The sequence below is a fragment of the Vombatus ursinus genome, unplaced genomic scaffold (genome assembly GCF_900497805.2).
Source record: "Vombatus ursinus unplaced genomic scaffold, bare-nosed wombat genome assembly UNPS02014797.1, whole genome shotgun sequence".
NCBI classification, from domain to species: domain Eukaryota; kingdom Metazoa; phylum Chordata; class Mammalia; order Diprotodontia; family Vombatidae; genus Vombatus; species Vombatus ursinus.
The window spans coordinates 4,735,444-4,749,923 of NW_020954575.1; the positions used below are offsets into that span (position 1 = coordinate 4,735,444).

General features: G+C 39.5%; 1 protein-coding gene across 1 annotated transcript; it reads right to left on the minus strand.

The window, feature by feature from the left end:
• Positions 1 to 7,784: 7,784 nt before the first annotated feature.
• SMG8 (SMG8, nonsense mediated mRNA decay factor) lies at positions 7,785 to 13,139 on the minus strand. The gene is made up of 4 exons (XM_027870259.1): positions 11,372 to 13,139; positions 10,628 to 10,773; positions 8,939 to 9,811; positions 7,785 to 8,166 (listed from the first exon to the last, which is right to left on the minus strand). Exons 1-4 carry the CDS (start codon positions 13,137 to 13,139, stop codon positions 7,969 to 7,971), a joined length of 2,985 nt encoding a protein of 994 aa, XP_027726060.1. The 3' UTR covers positions 7,785 to 7,968.
• Between the last annotated feature and the right edge of the window lie 1,341 nt (positions 13,140 to 14,480).

Sequence of the window (14,480 nt, forward strand, 5' to 3'; positions counted from 1 at the left end):
AGACTTACCTAAAAGCTAGTTAAATTCACACCAAGCTGCCAGACAACCTATTTATTTATTTTATTTTTTGCTTTTTGGCTAGGCAATGGGGTTAAGTGACTTGCCCAGGATCACACAGCTAGTAAGTGTTATGTGTCTGAGGTCACATTTGAACTCAGGTCCTCCTGACTCCAAGGCTGGAGCTCTATCCACTGCACCACCTAGCTGCCTATTTATGAAGGTATATGTGGATTTTAAATCATCCAGTCCAATCATCAATATACATAAATTTCAGAAAATGAAAGTATGCCAAAACATTAAAAAAAATATTACTTAAAAAAATAACAGGAAACTTCAGGCAATGCTTGGATCTCACTCAAGCCTTGGGTCAACTGAAAGCTTGTGTTTTGGGTTCCTCAAATTTGAATGTTTATGTTTACATTTCAATTGACCATAACTTGAATGTTTATGCTTATTGATATACCCTGGGAACCTGCCCTCTCTACAAATTGGGTGGACTGAGTTGGCTGGACTGCTACCAGCAGTTTGTGTGCTTGTCTGAACCCTATATAATACAAACCTCTTTTTGTTTTTTTTTTTTTAATTTGCTTTTTGGTTAGGCAATGGGGTTAAGTGACTTGCCCAGGGTTACACAGCTAGTAAGTGTTATATGTCTGAGGCTGGATTTGAACTCAGGTCCTCCTGAATCCAGGGCCGGTGCTCTATCCACTGCCTCACCTAGCTGCCCCTATAATACCAACCTCAAAGAGATTAGATAGGGAGCTTCCAGCTCTCTCCTCTACCAAATAATCAAATAAATTTCTTTCTAAAACTTAAAACCCAAAGGGGAAGTCCAGGGAAAGTACACCATAGGCACTCAAAAGGACAGGAAAAAAAAAAAAAAAAAAGCAAAAACTTTACGTAGCTAACTGGCAATAAAAAACAGGCTATTTTGACAGAGAAGATTAAATCTTTTAAGATGAAATGATCACCCTTCTGAAATCAGATAAGTTAAACAAGTAAAGCAGTTCAGAGTTTGCTGAACCATTTACAAAAAACTAAACCAGTAAGAAGTTCTTTACACACATCAAAGGCAGGAAGGAATCTAAGGACAGACACAATGGGACTAATTAATCCCTGCACAAAAGGTACACAAAGGATCAAAAGGCAACAGTAGAGATTAAATGAATTCTTAATCTTGGACTTTAATTGGTTAGATATATGGAGTCTTCCACTCCTACACTGCCATTTGTAGCAGACAAATCTTCAGATGAAGGCAGTGGCTTGCAATTTAGGACATGGGTTCCAATGCAGACTTTGAAAATAACTTGCCGTATGACACTGAGCAAATCACTGGGCCCTTCTCCTCATTTGAATAATTAAGAATCTCAATTTTTAAGGACTAGGCATTTTTTTTAGTCTAGGTATCACTCCCATCTAGGCTAGAAAATGCAGTGGCTACTCACAGGCCTGATCTCACTACTGATAATAGAAGCTTTAAACTGATTATCTCCACCCTGGCCCAGTTCACCCCTCCTTAGGTAACCTGGGGCCCTCCAGTCTCAGGGGCTCACATACTGGGTTCAGACAGTGGACACAACCAATCAGCTTGGGCCCCCAGCAGCTCAGAACTCCCTAGCTCAGAAAACCCTCTAGCCTCTGCATCCCTGGTGGAAGAGAGATTACAAGGTCTGGGCCAACACATCTAGCCTAGCTAGGCATTTTCTAAGGTCCTTCCACTTTTAAAATGCCTGGTTTTCTACATAGAAATAAGTGCATTAGTTGTTGTAGTTTTAATCGACCAATCCAACATATTGATCACTGCAGCCGGATGGAGTCTACCTAACAATTTTGTCGTGGCTGCAAATCTGATGTTGGCACACTTAGGAACTGCCAATATAATTCCCAAACCTAAGACACATCCTGTGAACTATAGACAAGTTAGTCTCACTAAAGTACGCAGTAAGTAGATGAAATAAATAATATGATCACTGAGTAAGTGAAATATAAAGTATCCTAACTGAAAAGGAATCGTTTCTCCAAGAATCTTATCTTACTAATCTACAATTTGCTGAGGAACAGCCCAAGGGCAAGATTTAAACTTTAGAAAATGTTATAGATTGGGCAGCTAGGTGGCCACTGGATAGAGTACAGGCCCTTGAGTCAGAAGGACCTGAATTCAAATCCGGCCTTAGCTAGGTGGTAGCTGTGTGACCCTGGGCACTTGTCACTTAACCCTGATTGCCTCAAAAAACAAAAAGAAAAAAAGAAAATGTTATGGATATGTAAATGTGCAGAAAGACAATTGTTTCAAGCATAAGGAAATTAAGGCATTTAGTAAGAAAAAATACTAGAAGGTCTAGGAACATCAATTGACACAAAAATATGATCTTACTTTGAAATAAAAAATTTCATCTTACTATCTCTTTGCTTTATGAATAAAAAAAAATGCAATGCACCAAATGAACACTACTCAGTCCTACAAAGCATTCTTAAATTCTGGCCCTTTCACTGTTACTGAACAATCAGACCAAGAATGGAATTTAGAAGTCATTTTATACTATTTACTGGAAATATCACTCAATGACCAGTGGACAAAAAAAAGCAAAAACTTGATTGGAAGGGTAAATAAAAAAGAACACATTACCCTAGCCTTGTCCAAGTCATAAACTCAATGATTTGGTGCTAAAAGGGGTCTTAGAGGTGATCTTGTTCAACTCCCTCATTTTACAGAGAAGGAAGCTAAGGTCCAGAAAAGATTCAGTGACGAGTGACACAGCTAGAAGTAGTAGAATCAGGACTTGAACCTAGGGTTCTCACTCCCAAGCCCAGTTCTCTTTCCACTAGGAGGGCAGGCCTGGAATACTCAGCACAATTCTAACTGTCACAGCCTAAGAAAGACATAAAAACACAGGAGATGGTCTAAGGGGAAATTATAATGGCTGATGGTTTGTAAGGGCAAGTATGAGTTCTAAAATTAGAACTCTTTATCCTAAAAACCTTGAGGTAAGATATGAACAGTCAAACTTTATTATCTATTATTTTGTTAGCCTAGGTACTTCTCTGCGAATACAGATTAATTTCTGCACCTAAGTGTTTTTTTTTTTTTAGTTGCCCATGCACAAATTAATGTCAACCAACCATCTGGTGATAAAATCTCTGAATTTAGCTAGGCTAGCTAATCCTCATCTGGCACTGGACTCATACTCAAAGCCTTTCCACGTTGGTAGAACCTATACAGTGAAGGCAGCTTTTGAAACCCCAGGATCACCTCTATGCTACAGTAAGGCACTAGAGTAAGATACTGTCAGTAGATATACTCTACTGGTAAAGTAGAGAATAAAAATCTATGAAATATTTTAAAAAGAAAATAATAGCATCTTCAGATAGTACCTTGTATATTATGTAGTAGGCAAATAAAAATTTTATTTGAAAAAGTATAGTTAGGGTGCACCTATAGGCTTCTTCACCAAATCTTGTACTATTAGAACTAAGGGATCACAGGAAATAAGTAAATCTTGGGCAAATGAAGAGTATTATTTAAACATAATAAGCTTTTTGTTGTTGTTGTTTTTCAGTTGTTTCTGATTCTCCTTGACCCTATTTGTGGTTTTTTTGGCAGAGATAATGGAGTGGTTTGCCATTTCCTGCTCCAGCTCATTTTACAGATAAGGCAAACAGGGGTTAAGTGACTTGCCCAGGGTCACAAAGCTAATGTCTGAGACTAGATTTGAACTCATGAAAATGAGTCTTCCTGACTCTAGGTCCAACACTCTATCTACTTCGATACCTAGCTGCTCCAGAATAAGCTTAAAGAATACCAAAAGGTTATATAGGTTGATAATGGGTTTAAAAAAAAAGACTTAGCCAAATTCATGGTTTATTCTTTTCCTTAGAGTAAAGAAGTGGCAGGAGTAGGAACAACAGTGGGATAGAATGAATACTGGCTTTGAACTGAGAAGACTTGGGTTTGGATCCCTGCTCTGACACTTACCACCTGTTTAGGCCTGAGCTTCCTCATTTGTAAAATGAGGGAGTTGGACTAAATAGCCATTAAGATTCTCTTCAGCTCTAAGTCTATGATATATATTGCTACCCTTTTTTGAGGTTGTTATAAAAAAGAAATCTCCCACATCTCTAGATGTCTCTTAGACACAGAACACTTAGGTAAAGGAATCATGGTTAATTCTTAGGCTTATATGTTCTCATTATAGTAAAAATTTCCTAGCACCTTCCCCCTCCCTCCAAAAAAAATTTCATTTCGCTGAAGGCTTTTGTCTTTACCTAGCTCCTTTTTTGCAGAGATTCCATACTTGAGTCTCAGAAAACACATAAAGTACAGAATAAATGGATTCAACTTTCAAAAATCCAATTTACATTCAACTTTTAAAGAACACATCTATTTATAAATAGACTTCATCTGTATAAATGTATAAATATTTGTATAAAAAGACTTCATATAAATAGACATTCTCTCTGGAGGTAGGAGAATGGAGAATATCCTCTGGGGTTTATATGCTGTAGCAACAGAATGTATCTTTAAGTCAATCAACAAGCATTTATTAAGCACCAACTATGTACCAGGCACTGGGCTCAACACTGAAGATACAAAGAAAGATAAACATAGTCCCTGTCCTCAAGGACCTCACATTTTAACAGGGAAGATAACATGAAAATAACTAGGTACATGAAAGATACAAAGAATAGACAGAAGGTAATATTAGAGGCACTAGGAGCTAGGGAGATGACAAGAAACATCTGCAGAAAGTAGGATTTGAAAAAATTAAATTAAAAAAAAGAAAGTGGGATTTGAGTTGCCTCTCAAAAGAGGCAGAGGTGAAGAGGGAGTACATTTCAAGCATGGGGGAGAGCCAGTGAAAAGGCAAGGAGACAAGATGGATTGTCATGCAAGTAGGCCGTGTAGCTGGATCATAAATGTATGAAGAAGAGTAAAGTATAAGACTAGATAAGATGGGGCCAAGTCATGAATTTCATAAAAATCATTAGTTTTTCTTTTTTTTTTTCCACTATAATGTCAGTCAGATAAAAAAGAAAATTGCCAAAAGTGTCATTTTTATGAGCTCAGTGAACAATAAAAAAACTTGATAAAGCAACCTGTCAAGCTGTTTAAAGATTTAAAAAAATTAACATGCTACTCATTGTTTAAATGCATAATAAATATCATACTACTAGCAGAATAATCTGTGATTTTTTAAAAAATCCCATCTGAAGTAAATTCCCATTATTATCAGAGGAAAATATGGAAAAGTTATTTATTAACTGTAAACAGGATTAAAGTTCCACCAAATAAAAAAGTAATACCAAAAATGAAAAGAACACTAAGAATATTATTTGTTCAACAGATACATTCTTTCAAAGACCTTTAACTTTCACATTATGTTGCTGCTGGCCATAAAGAATAAATTTCAAAAAATAAAAATAAAAACAATTTGCAGCTGTCCCACAGAAAAGTCCAGTGCTTAAGAAATGCAGGCTAATATTCAGTACAAATTCCCCACTCCACCCCCAGGAATAAATGTGCAAGCTGCCAAGACTTTAGAAAACTAATATAAAAGACAATGGATTAAGGTAGAACTCTAAGGAAAGGAAGGATATAAACAATAATCCTCACCAGTTCAGTTCCCATTTACTTAATGAAGCCACAGTTATATGGGCAAAAAAATACACCTAACAAACTTATTGGCTTTGAAAAACAGTTGCCTAATTACATATTTTCTCTTGTAGTCTAAAATGAAGCACTAATAACTGCTTCTTCCTATTTGAGAAAATCTGCTTTTAAAGAATGGAAAGTAGTCTGGCAAAAATTAGGGCTGGATCAACACCAACATCTATCACAAAATAAGCTCCAATTGGATACATGACCTAAATATAAAAAACTGCATATCATTTAAAAGATTATTTGCAAGTGGAGTGAAGTATCCTGGACAACTTTGTCTACCAAAACATGGGATAGAGGTGATTAGAGGATTAAATGAATGATTTCAATGACAAAAAATTTGAAGGTTTTCATAAAGACAACTCTGAGGTTCCACCTTATTATACCTGCCAGTTTGGCAAAGATGACAGAAGATAAGATGATAACGTTGGGGGCCTTATGCAAAGGCATGGGCACTAACACACTGACACTGGAGCCGTGAATTGGTCCCAAAGTTCTGGTAAACAATTTGGAATTATATGGAAAAAATTCACTAAACCAGAGGTTGTCAAACACTCTTACACTCACTGGTGACCCACAACACTCTCCCCCCAAGTGTGACCTGAGCAAGATTAAAATGCAATTGGGAAATATTTAACAAAATAAATAAAACACAGATGATGTGAATATGTGGTTTTCCAAGTCAATATCTAGCCCACAGGAATCCTTACATACAGTTTGGTGGCCCCCATTTCTATTTGAGTTGGACACCACTGCACTAAACTATACATCACTTGACACTGCAATACCACTGCTAAGTATATATACCCTAAGGAAGTGACTGATAGAGGAAAAAGTTCCGTATGTTAAAAAAAATATGGATAGATAGATATAGATAGATACACACACACACACACACACACACACAGCAGTTTTTCTAATATCAAAGAGCTTCCTGACTCCTATTGCTCCTGACTCCAGAACTCTATCCACTGCACCGCCTAGCTACCTAGCTAATAATGGAATTATTATACCATAAGAAATGACAAATAAAGTCTCACAAAATTGTAAAGATACGTGAATTGATACAGAACATACTCAAGAGAATAATTTACACAATGACCACAACAATGTAACAAAAAATATTAAAATACCTCAGAACTCTGCAATCAATGCAGTACCCACTCGTGACTTCAGAGGACTTATGGAAAGTATGCTTCTTCCTGCCTAGGTGAAGAGGTGGTAGGCAACAGGTGCAGAATAAGGTATACATTTTCAGATACAGTCAAAGTGTTAATTAGCTTTTCCTAACTGTACTCATTTGTTATATAGGAAGCTTCTATTTCAGGGGTAAGGAGAAGACTGGGGCATGACAGTAATATTAAAAAAAGTAAAAAGCATCAATAGAGCATTAAAAAAAGAAAATGCATTTAATTTTGCTGGGTAGGGCTGCTCAATTATGCTAAAAAGGTTATCAAATAAGTCTGACACATTAGCACCACTATCTTTATTCACGTCTACCGTTAAGGGTTAAGAAGATTCTATGTCTCAATGAATTGTTTCATGGCACAAATGTCTAAGAATACAGTTTATGTTAAAATTTTGGGCTAATATGATTATTTCATATAAGTTTCAGTGTTTGTTTTAAAAATTGGTCCATCTTTGACCCAAGAATATAATGGTTAAAAAACAAACACAAAAAAGCCTTAACAGATACAATAATAATTGATAAATAAGTACTTAAGAAGCTAAACCACCTTTCACTCTTACCAGATTAATCTTATCAAATATTACTCTATTTTGATGAAATTTTTAATAACTACTTCTTAACGAAAATCCCAGTCCAAACATTTATTTTATTCAATACCAGGATTATCTTTCATCTTTCAACATTTTGGGATGCAAATTCAATTACAGAAGATAATGGTTTTTTTGTTTGTTTTTTGGCTAGGAAATGGGGTTAAGTGACTTGCCCAGGGTCACACAGCTAGCAAGTGTTATGTGTCTGAATCTGGATTTGAACTCAAGTCCTCCTGAATCCAGGGTCGGTGCTCTATCCACTGCGCCACCTAGCTGCCCCTTGATAATGTTTTAATGTAGAATACTGAAACACAAAGAAGGAAATAAGAGGGATCAACAGTAATAGGTGTATCTTTCTTGTTCCTTTTGAGAACATCCAATTTTTATTAGGAAGGTGAATTGTATTCCCAATAAATAGCAACAGTATTCCCAAATAATGAAACAATTACTGTCCAGATGTTAACCCTTGTAATTAAAAGCCAGGTTGAGCCGAAAAAGTAGTTCAAGACTAGAACTGATCTGTTTGGAAAACACTACTGTGTAACTGCTTTAAGAACCCCTCGGATGACCTTGTAGCTCATTAACTGCACATTTTCCTTGGGAGGAAAACAAGGTCCACGATCAGTCACATAAGCATAAGGGAACCGCAGTACCCATAGTCCATCAGGTGGAAGAGTGATTTCCTGCTTCTCAGGGTAGAATACTGGACAAGGTGGTGGGCCTGGTTGCACCTGAAAAAAATGTAAAGAAAAAAATACCTTATATTTCTCAGAAAGGTAATTTAACAATATACATCAGTGGCACAATATCCTAAAGAGTTAATCATTGGGTTTGAATAACATATGACTAAGCAGATAGATTTGCCTCTCTAAAATTATACATATCCAACCAACTTAGTTTGTAACAGTCTATCTGACCTATTTGGTCTATAATAAATTTCAAATAGTAATAAGTACAGTCTTTCCTTAGAGATCTAAAATTTAAATCCCAATCCCTGAATAAAATTGCCATATTTTAATAGAATGAATTGGTTGGAAAAATCAATACACTTTACTTCTCCTTTTCAGAAATCAATGCTGACTCAAAAAGTTTAAGTTTTGCCTGACACTGTAGAATGTACATAAAAGGCATTCAGTAACTTGTTGCTCAGTGAACTACTTTTATTTTATAATTTTAAAACAAAATGTTTTTTGTTTCACATGCAACTGGGAAATAAGATATACAGGCAATGGGGTATAGAAATCTATCCTGTCCTACAGGGAAATAGAAAGAAAGGGGATAAGGGGGGGGGGATAGAAGAGAGGGCAGATTAGGGGAAGGGGTATTCACAACGCACACTGTCTTGGGGTAGGGGTAGGGACGAGATGGGGAGAAAATTTGGAACTCAAAATCTTGTGGAAGTGAATGTTGTAAACTAAAATAAATAAATTAATAAATGAAAAAAAAGTTTTTTTAGTATGATCCAAAGGCACATCAGTATTCTTTTTTTTTTTCCTTCCTTACCTGAGGCGTTAATATTATCTGTAAAGGAGCATCAGGAACCACAATAAAAAGCCTCATAAGTTGAGCATAGTGTGGTTTTAGTCCTCGACCCTGAGATGATGACAGAATATATAAGGGCATATCACTATTGAGGGCTTTGATTGCGGATTCCTTTGGTCCGCTTCCCATTACTTTCATCACTTTGTCAGGGCCAGAGCACATGAACCTCCGACCACGAGAGTCTTCATACTCAAATCCCACAAAAGCTCGAGCAACATCATCTCGCCGCCTTCCTCTTCCCATCACAACTGAACTTCTCTTTCCAGGAATAGCCTTATTTGGAGCTGGCCAAGAGTTTGTGTCTAAGTCTCCTTCATCTTCAGATCTTGTCCTGATGACAATGTCCCAAGGCATAAGATAATTTGTTCCTGGAATGAAACCCTGTTGGTCTAAGCCAGTATGAAAGTTGTAAGACTTAGCAGAGCCTAGTTTGACCAAAGACCAGCTGGAAAATTTGGGTAAAAGACCTTTAGGGCAATTTGAATGTAGCATGCCTGGAAGATACTCAACAGTGGACGCCTGACGATCAACCAAGTTTGGACGTTTCTCCGTCTTTACTTCCCCTTGTCCATGAGCTTCAGGGTTGTCTCCTCCTGCTTGGGGGTCAGCTGGATATGTGCCTAAGCTGTCAGTGGACTGACCAAGACTCAGTGCTAAACTCAGGCTTGTGCTGTCTCCTTGGGTTTGAGGCTCTTTTTCTTTAAGTTTCTCAGCATCTATATCTGGAGGGGCAGGTGATGATTCATTTTTGGCAGGAGCAGGATCAGGGGTACTTGGCTCAAATACTGGGAAATTGATATGATCCAGTTTTCCACAACATTTTTCTTCTAGAAGCTATGAGAAATGTAATATAATTAATCTTTTGTTTCAGGCAACAAACAGGCTTAAAAACAGTATCAAAATCCATCATTTAAGCCAAATTACCAAACAATGTAATTTAATATTCACGAAAACCAACGTCAGATCAATCATAGTGAGCTCTTTTTACTGCACACATACAAAATCATACCAATATAGTTATCACATCTTCTCTCTCTTAAAGTAGGAATTTTCTAAGTACATTAACTATAATAATATAAAGAAAAAGTGAATGAAACTGAATGGACAAAGAGACCTAATGAGTACTTAGAGGGAGTAACTGAAAAACTGGTATGACGCTTCACACTCAAATGACTTATGATCTAATCAATTTGGATATTCTCTCCACACATGCGGACTGCAACCCATCCATGCTTGTCCATCCTGTGTGACTCCTGTCCTCCCACGATACTTTTTTTAAATTAAGTTTTTATTGCTATCTTTTAATATCACTTGAATTTCCCTTATGTTCCTCCCCTTTCTGAAAGAGCCATTCCCTCATAACATGGCATTTTTTTTTTTGGAAAAAAGAAAAAGAGGGAAAGAAGAAAATTTAGCAAAACCAATCATTTAGCATTGTATGCAATGTTCCATTCCTTGGGAAACCCCCCTTCCCATCTCTGCAAAAAAGCAACCAAAGATACTTTATACACTGACAAACTAATTTAAATGTAAATGGTTAATAGGCTATATTGTAGTTCAATGTTAGTTTTTTTAATAAAGCAATTAAACAATTGTTCTTCAATTATCTGGTATTCAGAAAACAAGTGAAAATGAACATTAAGTAACTACCTGATAAAAGTCATAATTAGCTGCTTTGATATCGAAGGGGTCATCTCGAGGTGCTTGCTTCCTTCCACAGTTACAGGCACCAGTGGATCGAGCTCTGCTGTTGTGATACAAGACAGGAGGATTTCTATCAGCTTCTGGCTTTTCTCCTATAATAGATCAATGGGCAATATTTACTTCACAAACACCAAGAGAAGGTCAAGCTTAATCTACATTCTACTTTTTCCAACCCCAGAACTTCTCTGAAAAATTCTCTAACAGACAGAAGTCTAAAGTATATGGCAGAAGAAACTGAAGGAGTAAAAAAGAAAACAAAACAAAACATGTTTTTACTTTAAAGATCTAAGGAGTCTTGTAAATCTTTCCTGTTGCTTAACATTACATTGACCAAACAGCATCTAGCATAGTGCTCTGTTAGAAGTATGTGCTTAATAAAGAGGTCTTGAATTATTAAACCTGGCCATAATCAAATCAAGTTAGAATTCAATATACCCTTTTCATAGCTACAGTTAATATTTAATTTAAAATTTTTAATTCCATTTTCTGGTTATTTGCTAATTCACTGATATTCATAAGGCTAGTTTATCATATTTTAATATTGGTAAAAATTATTGGTGGACATACTAGGTTTTGTTTGGGGGGAAAAAAACCTGCCTCTTTCTAAATATATAGGATTCTCTCATCAACCAAAACAAAAACTCAGATGAAACAAAGTGACTTCAATACAATTAAGAAAATTTCAGCTACCTGATTTAGGTAGTGAGTGAAATTTATGTACACAGTGTTGATCTGTTAAGCTCCTCTCCTCACAAAGTTGGTGACCATTGCTCCAAAATTTGTAGCAGTCCTCATGCAACTGCATGGCATATTTGTGAAAGGCAGGGCCCCGGGCATGTTGGCTATATACCCGAAGAGCCTGGGCAAGCTGATTCTTATGGACAGTCATTGTGTAATTATGGGGCAGATTGGACTGGTAGGCACTGTGAGCCATGGGCAATGCTTTCTGACAACGGTTTTCTGAGAATTTTGTGTCAATATCCAAAAACCCCTCCAGAACTTTGATACTGTTTAAAATCTTAGAGGTTATTTCTCCTGTGGGAGAAGCAGGGTCTTCCTCTTTCCCATCAATGGCTACTTCATATAATTTTGAAGCAGCTGCAATCCACTTCTGATAGGTAGGGAGTTCAAAGTGGGAAGGCTGTGGGTTCCTGCCCACACTGTCATCAAAACCCTTCTTGCTTAGTACCAGCTCAACATGCTGCCACAGAAACTCTCGGAGGGTGAAATCCACAAGCTGGCCTGAAGAAGAGCTGGAGCTGCTGCTGTTCTCTATATGGAAGGAAAGCTGTTGGCGACTGTGCTGTCTCATCACCTGGTATCGCCTAGGTCCAGAAAGGGGTGCAGGAACCAACAGGGACTCTGGGTCTTTCACAGTGCAGTGGCTCCGAAGCTGGTCCAGCAACATGCCTACTGGGTCTTCCTCCTGCCCTCCAGGGACAATGTACACAAAAGCCTGGTTGGCAGGAACGGTGAAGAGACAGTTGATACTCTGATTGGTCAGGACACGACTCTTCCGAAAGATGCGGTAGATCTGGTCCTCTAAGGCATGCTGGAGCCTCCTTTTGGGAGAGTGCTTCTTGGGCTTATCTGGATGGGCGGGGTCTTGGTTCCGAGGAGGGTCCACCTTAAGAGCCCCATTGAGTTGAAAGAGAAAGAGGAGTCTGGGTGGGCAAGGCCGGCAATTTAGCTTCCAGTCTTTGCCCACTGGGCAGTCCTTGATAGCACTCTTGAGGAGGGGCAGCACCTTCTGCCTCAGCCCATCCAGAGCTCTAAAGACTCGGTCGTAAGTGATATCAAAGGAGCAGGTAGGATGGACCAAGAGAAGGATGTGACAGACGGAGAAAAGGTAGAGGAGGCTGAGGCACTGAAGCTTCTCTTGGTGCTTCCAGAACTCGTGGGCTTCGGCGTGCGGCAGGGAGGACAGGCCCCCTCCCACCTCCCCGCTCTGCAGGGCGCGGCAGGCTCGGAGCAGCTGCGAGTTATCACAGATGGACGTGAGCAGCAGGTACAGGACTTTGCTTTCCTGGTTGTAGTAGGCCTGGAGGAGGCTGTAGTCCTTGGACGTCGGGTCTTCCTTGGCCGCTTCTGGGGCTGCCACGCTCGCCCGCGCCGACTCCCCGCCGCCCGCCCCGGCGTCCCCGGCTCCGCCGGCCTCCCCCACGGCTCCGGTCTCGGCGCCCGCCCCGGGCCCTGGTTCCGCCGGGTCCTGGCAGCGAAACAGGGGGAAGACCTGCCGGTCGCACACGGTGTTCACCAGCGAGAACTTCTCGGAGCTGAGGCGCAGCGCCGTCTTGCCGAAGATTCCCACCACGCAGATCTCATCCTCCCGCCACGGCGGCTCCGCCCCGCCCGCCCCGCCGCCGCTGCCCTCCGCCGGCGACCCTGCGGGGCTCGCAGCGCCGGCCCCCGCCGCTGCCCCGAGCAGCAGCTCTCGCAGGCTGACCGGGCCCGCCATGATGCCCCGCCGCTCGCCTGCTCCTTCCGGTGCCGGTCCGCCCTGGACACCCTTCCGGCACCCAGAGTGCTGTCAACCCTACTTCCGGTCCGTCCTCCATTGACCTCCCCAGCTGCTCTTTATCACCTATTTTCTTCCTTTTTTTTTTTTCTTTTTTTTTTTTTTATTAAAAATGCCCCAACTTCTGCGTTGAGGATTTCTGTTCCCTTTCATTCGCCTTTCGGCTGTCAATTAGGGAAGCCCATTTCCCCTCCTGGACTGCTGGGAATGTGACTGTGACCATTCATTCCCGGGGAGTTTGCCTTAGTTAATCTCTATCCTAAACCAAGAAAAGCAGCCTTTGGGAGAAATGATGGTGATGATGATGGAGATGAAGATGATAACGATGATGAAGATGACGCTTAGAGCTAATTTTAGTTTACAAAGCATTACCCACATTATACTAACAGCTAAAATTTATATAGTGCTTACTATGCGCCAGGCACTGTACTAAGCGCTTTGCAAATATTTGTCTCATTCGACCCTCCAAACAACCCTGGAAGCTAGGTGTTATTATCCACTTTTTACAGATGAGGAAACTGAGGCAAACAGACATTAACTGATTTGCCCAAGGCCACACTGCTAGTAAGTGTCTAAAAGTGTTTGAATACTGGTCCTCCCTTTTCCAGGCCCATCTCTGTCCACAACGACCCTGTGAGGTAGGTGTTATTATCCCCGTTTGTCCCCAAAAGGACAAACTGACTTGTCCTGACACACAGCTAGCCTCAATAAGATGGAGATGGAGTGTCATTTTTGAAAAACAGCAAGTAGACCTATTGTTGCTAGATCCTAGAATGTGTGGAGAGGTATAATATGCAAAAATATTGAAAAGGTAGGAAAGGGCCAAGTTAAAAATGCCAAATAGGGGACTTCATATTTGATACTAGAGGTAGAAGGGAGCCACTGGAGTTTAAATAGGGATTGAAATGGTCAGATGTGTACTTGAGGGAAATCACATTGGTAATTGAGTCAAGGATGGATTGCATAGGGGAGACTTTAAGCAGAAATACCAATTAGGAAGCTGTTGCAATAATACAGGAAAGAGATAATGTACTTGGGTATACTTGTGTGACAGTAGTTATGTGCATGGAAAGAAGGGGACATATTCAAGAGATGTTGTAAAGATAGAAATGATAAGATTTGACAAAAGATTGATATGTGGGGTGAAGGATAGTAAGAAATTGAAAATGACATTAAGGTTGCAAGCCTGGGTGACAGGGAGAATCATGATGCTCACAACAGAAAAGCTGGGAAGAGGGGAGAATTTGATGGAAAAGATAATGAGTTCTGTTGAGTTTAATA

What these genes read in the sequence shown, in the direction of transcription:
- SMG8 (XM_027870259.1), bottom strand. Translation starts at nt 13,139, where the DNA reads ATGGCGGGCCCGGTCAGCCTGCGAGAGCTGCTGCTCGGGGCAGCGGCG. An exon ending in CTAATTATGACTTTTATCAG is followed by an intron (nt 9,812 to 10,627) that starts GTAGTTACTTAA and finishes CATTTCTCATAG; the next exon opens with CTTCTAGAAGAAAAATGTTG. An exon ending in AGATAATATTAACGCCTCAG is followed by an intron (nt 8,167 to 8,938) that starts GTAAGGAAGGAA and finishes CATTTTTTTCAG; the next exon opens with GTGCAACCAGGCCCACCACC.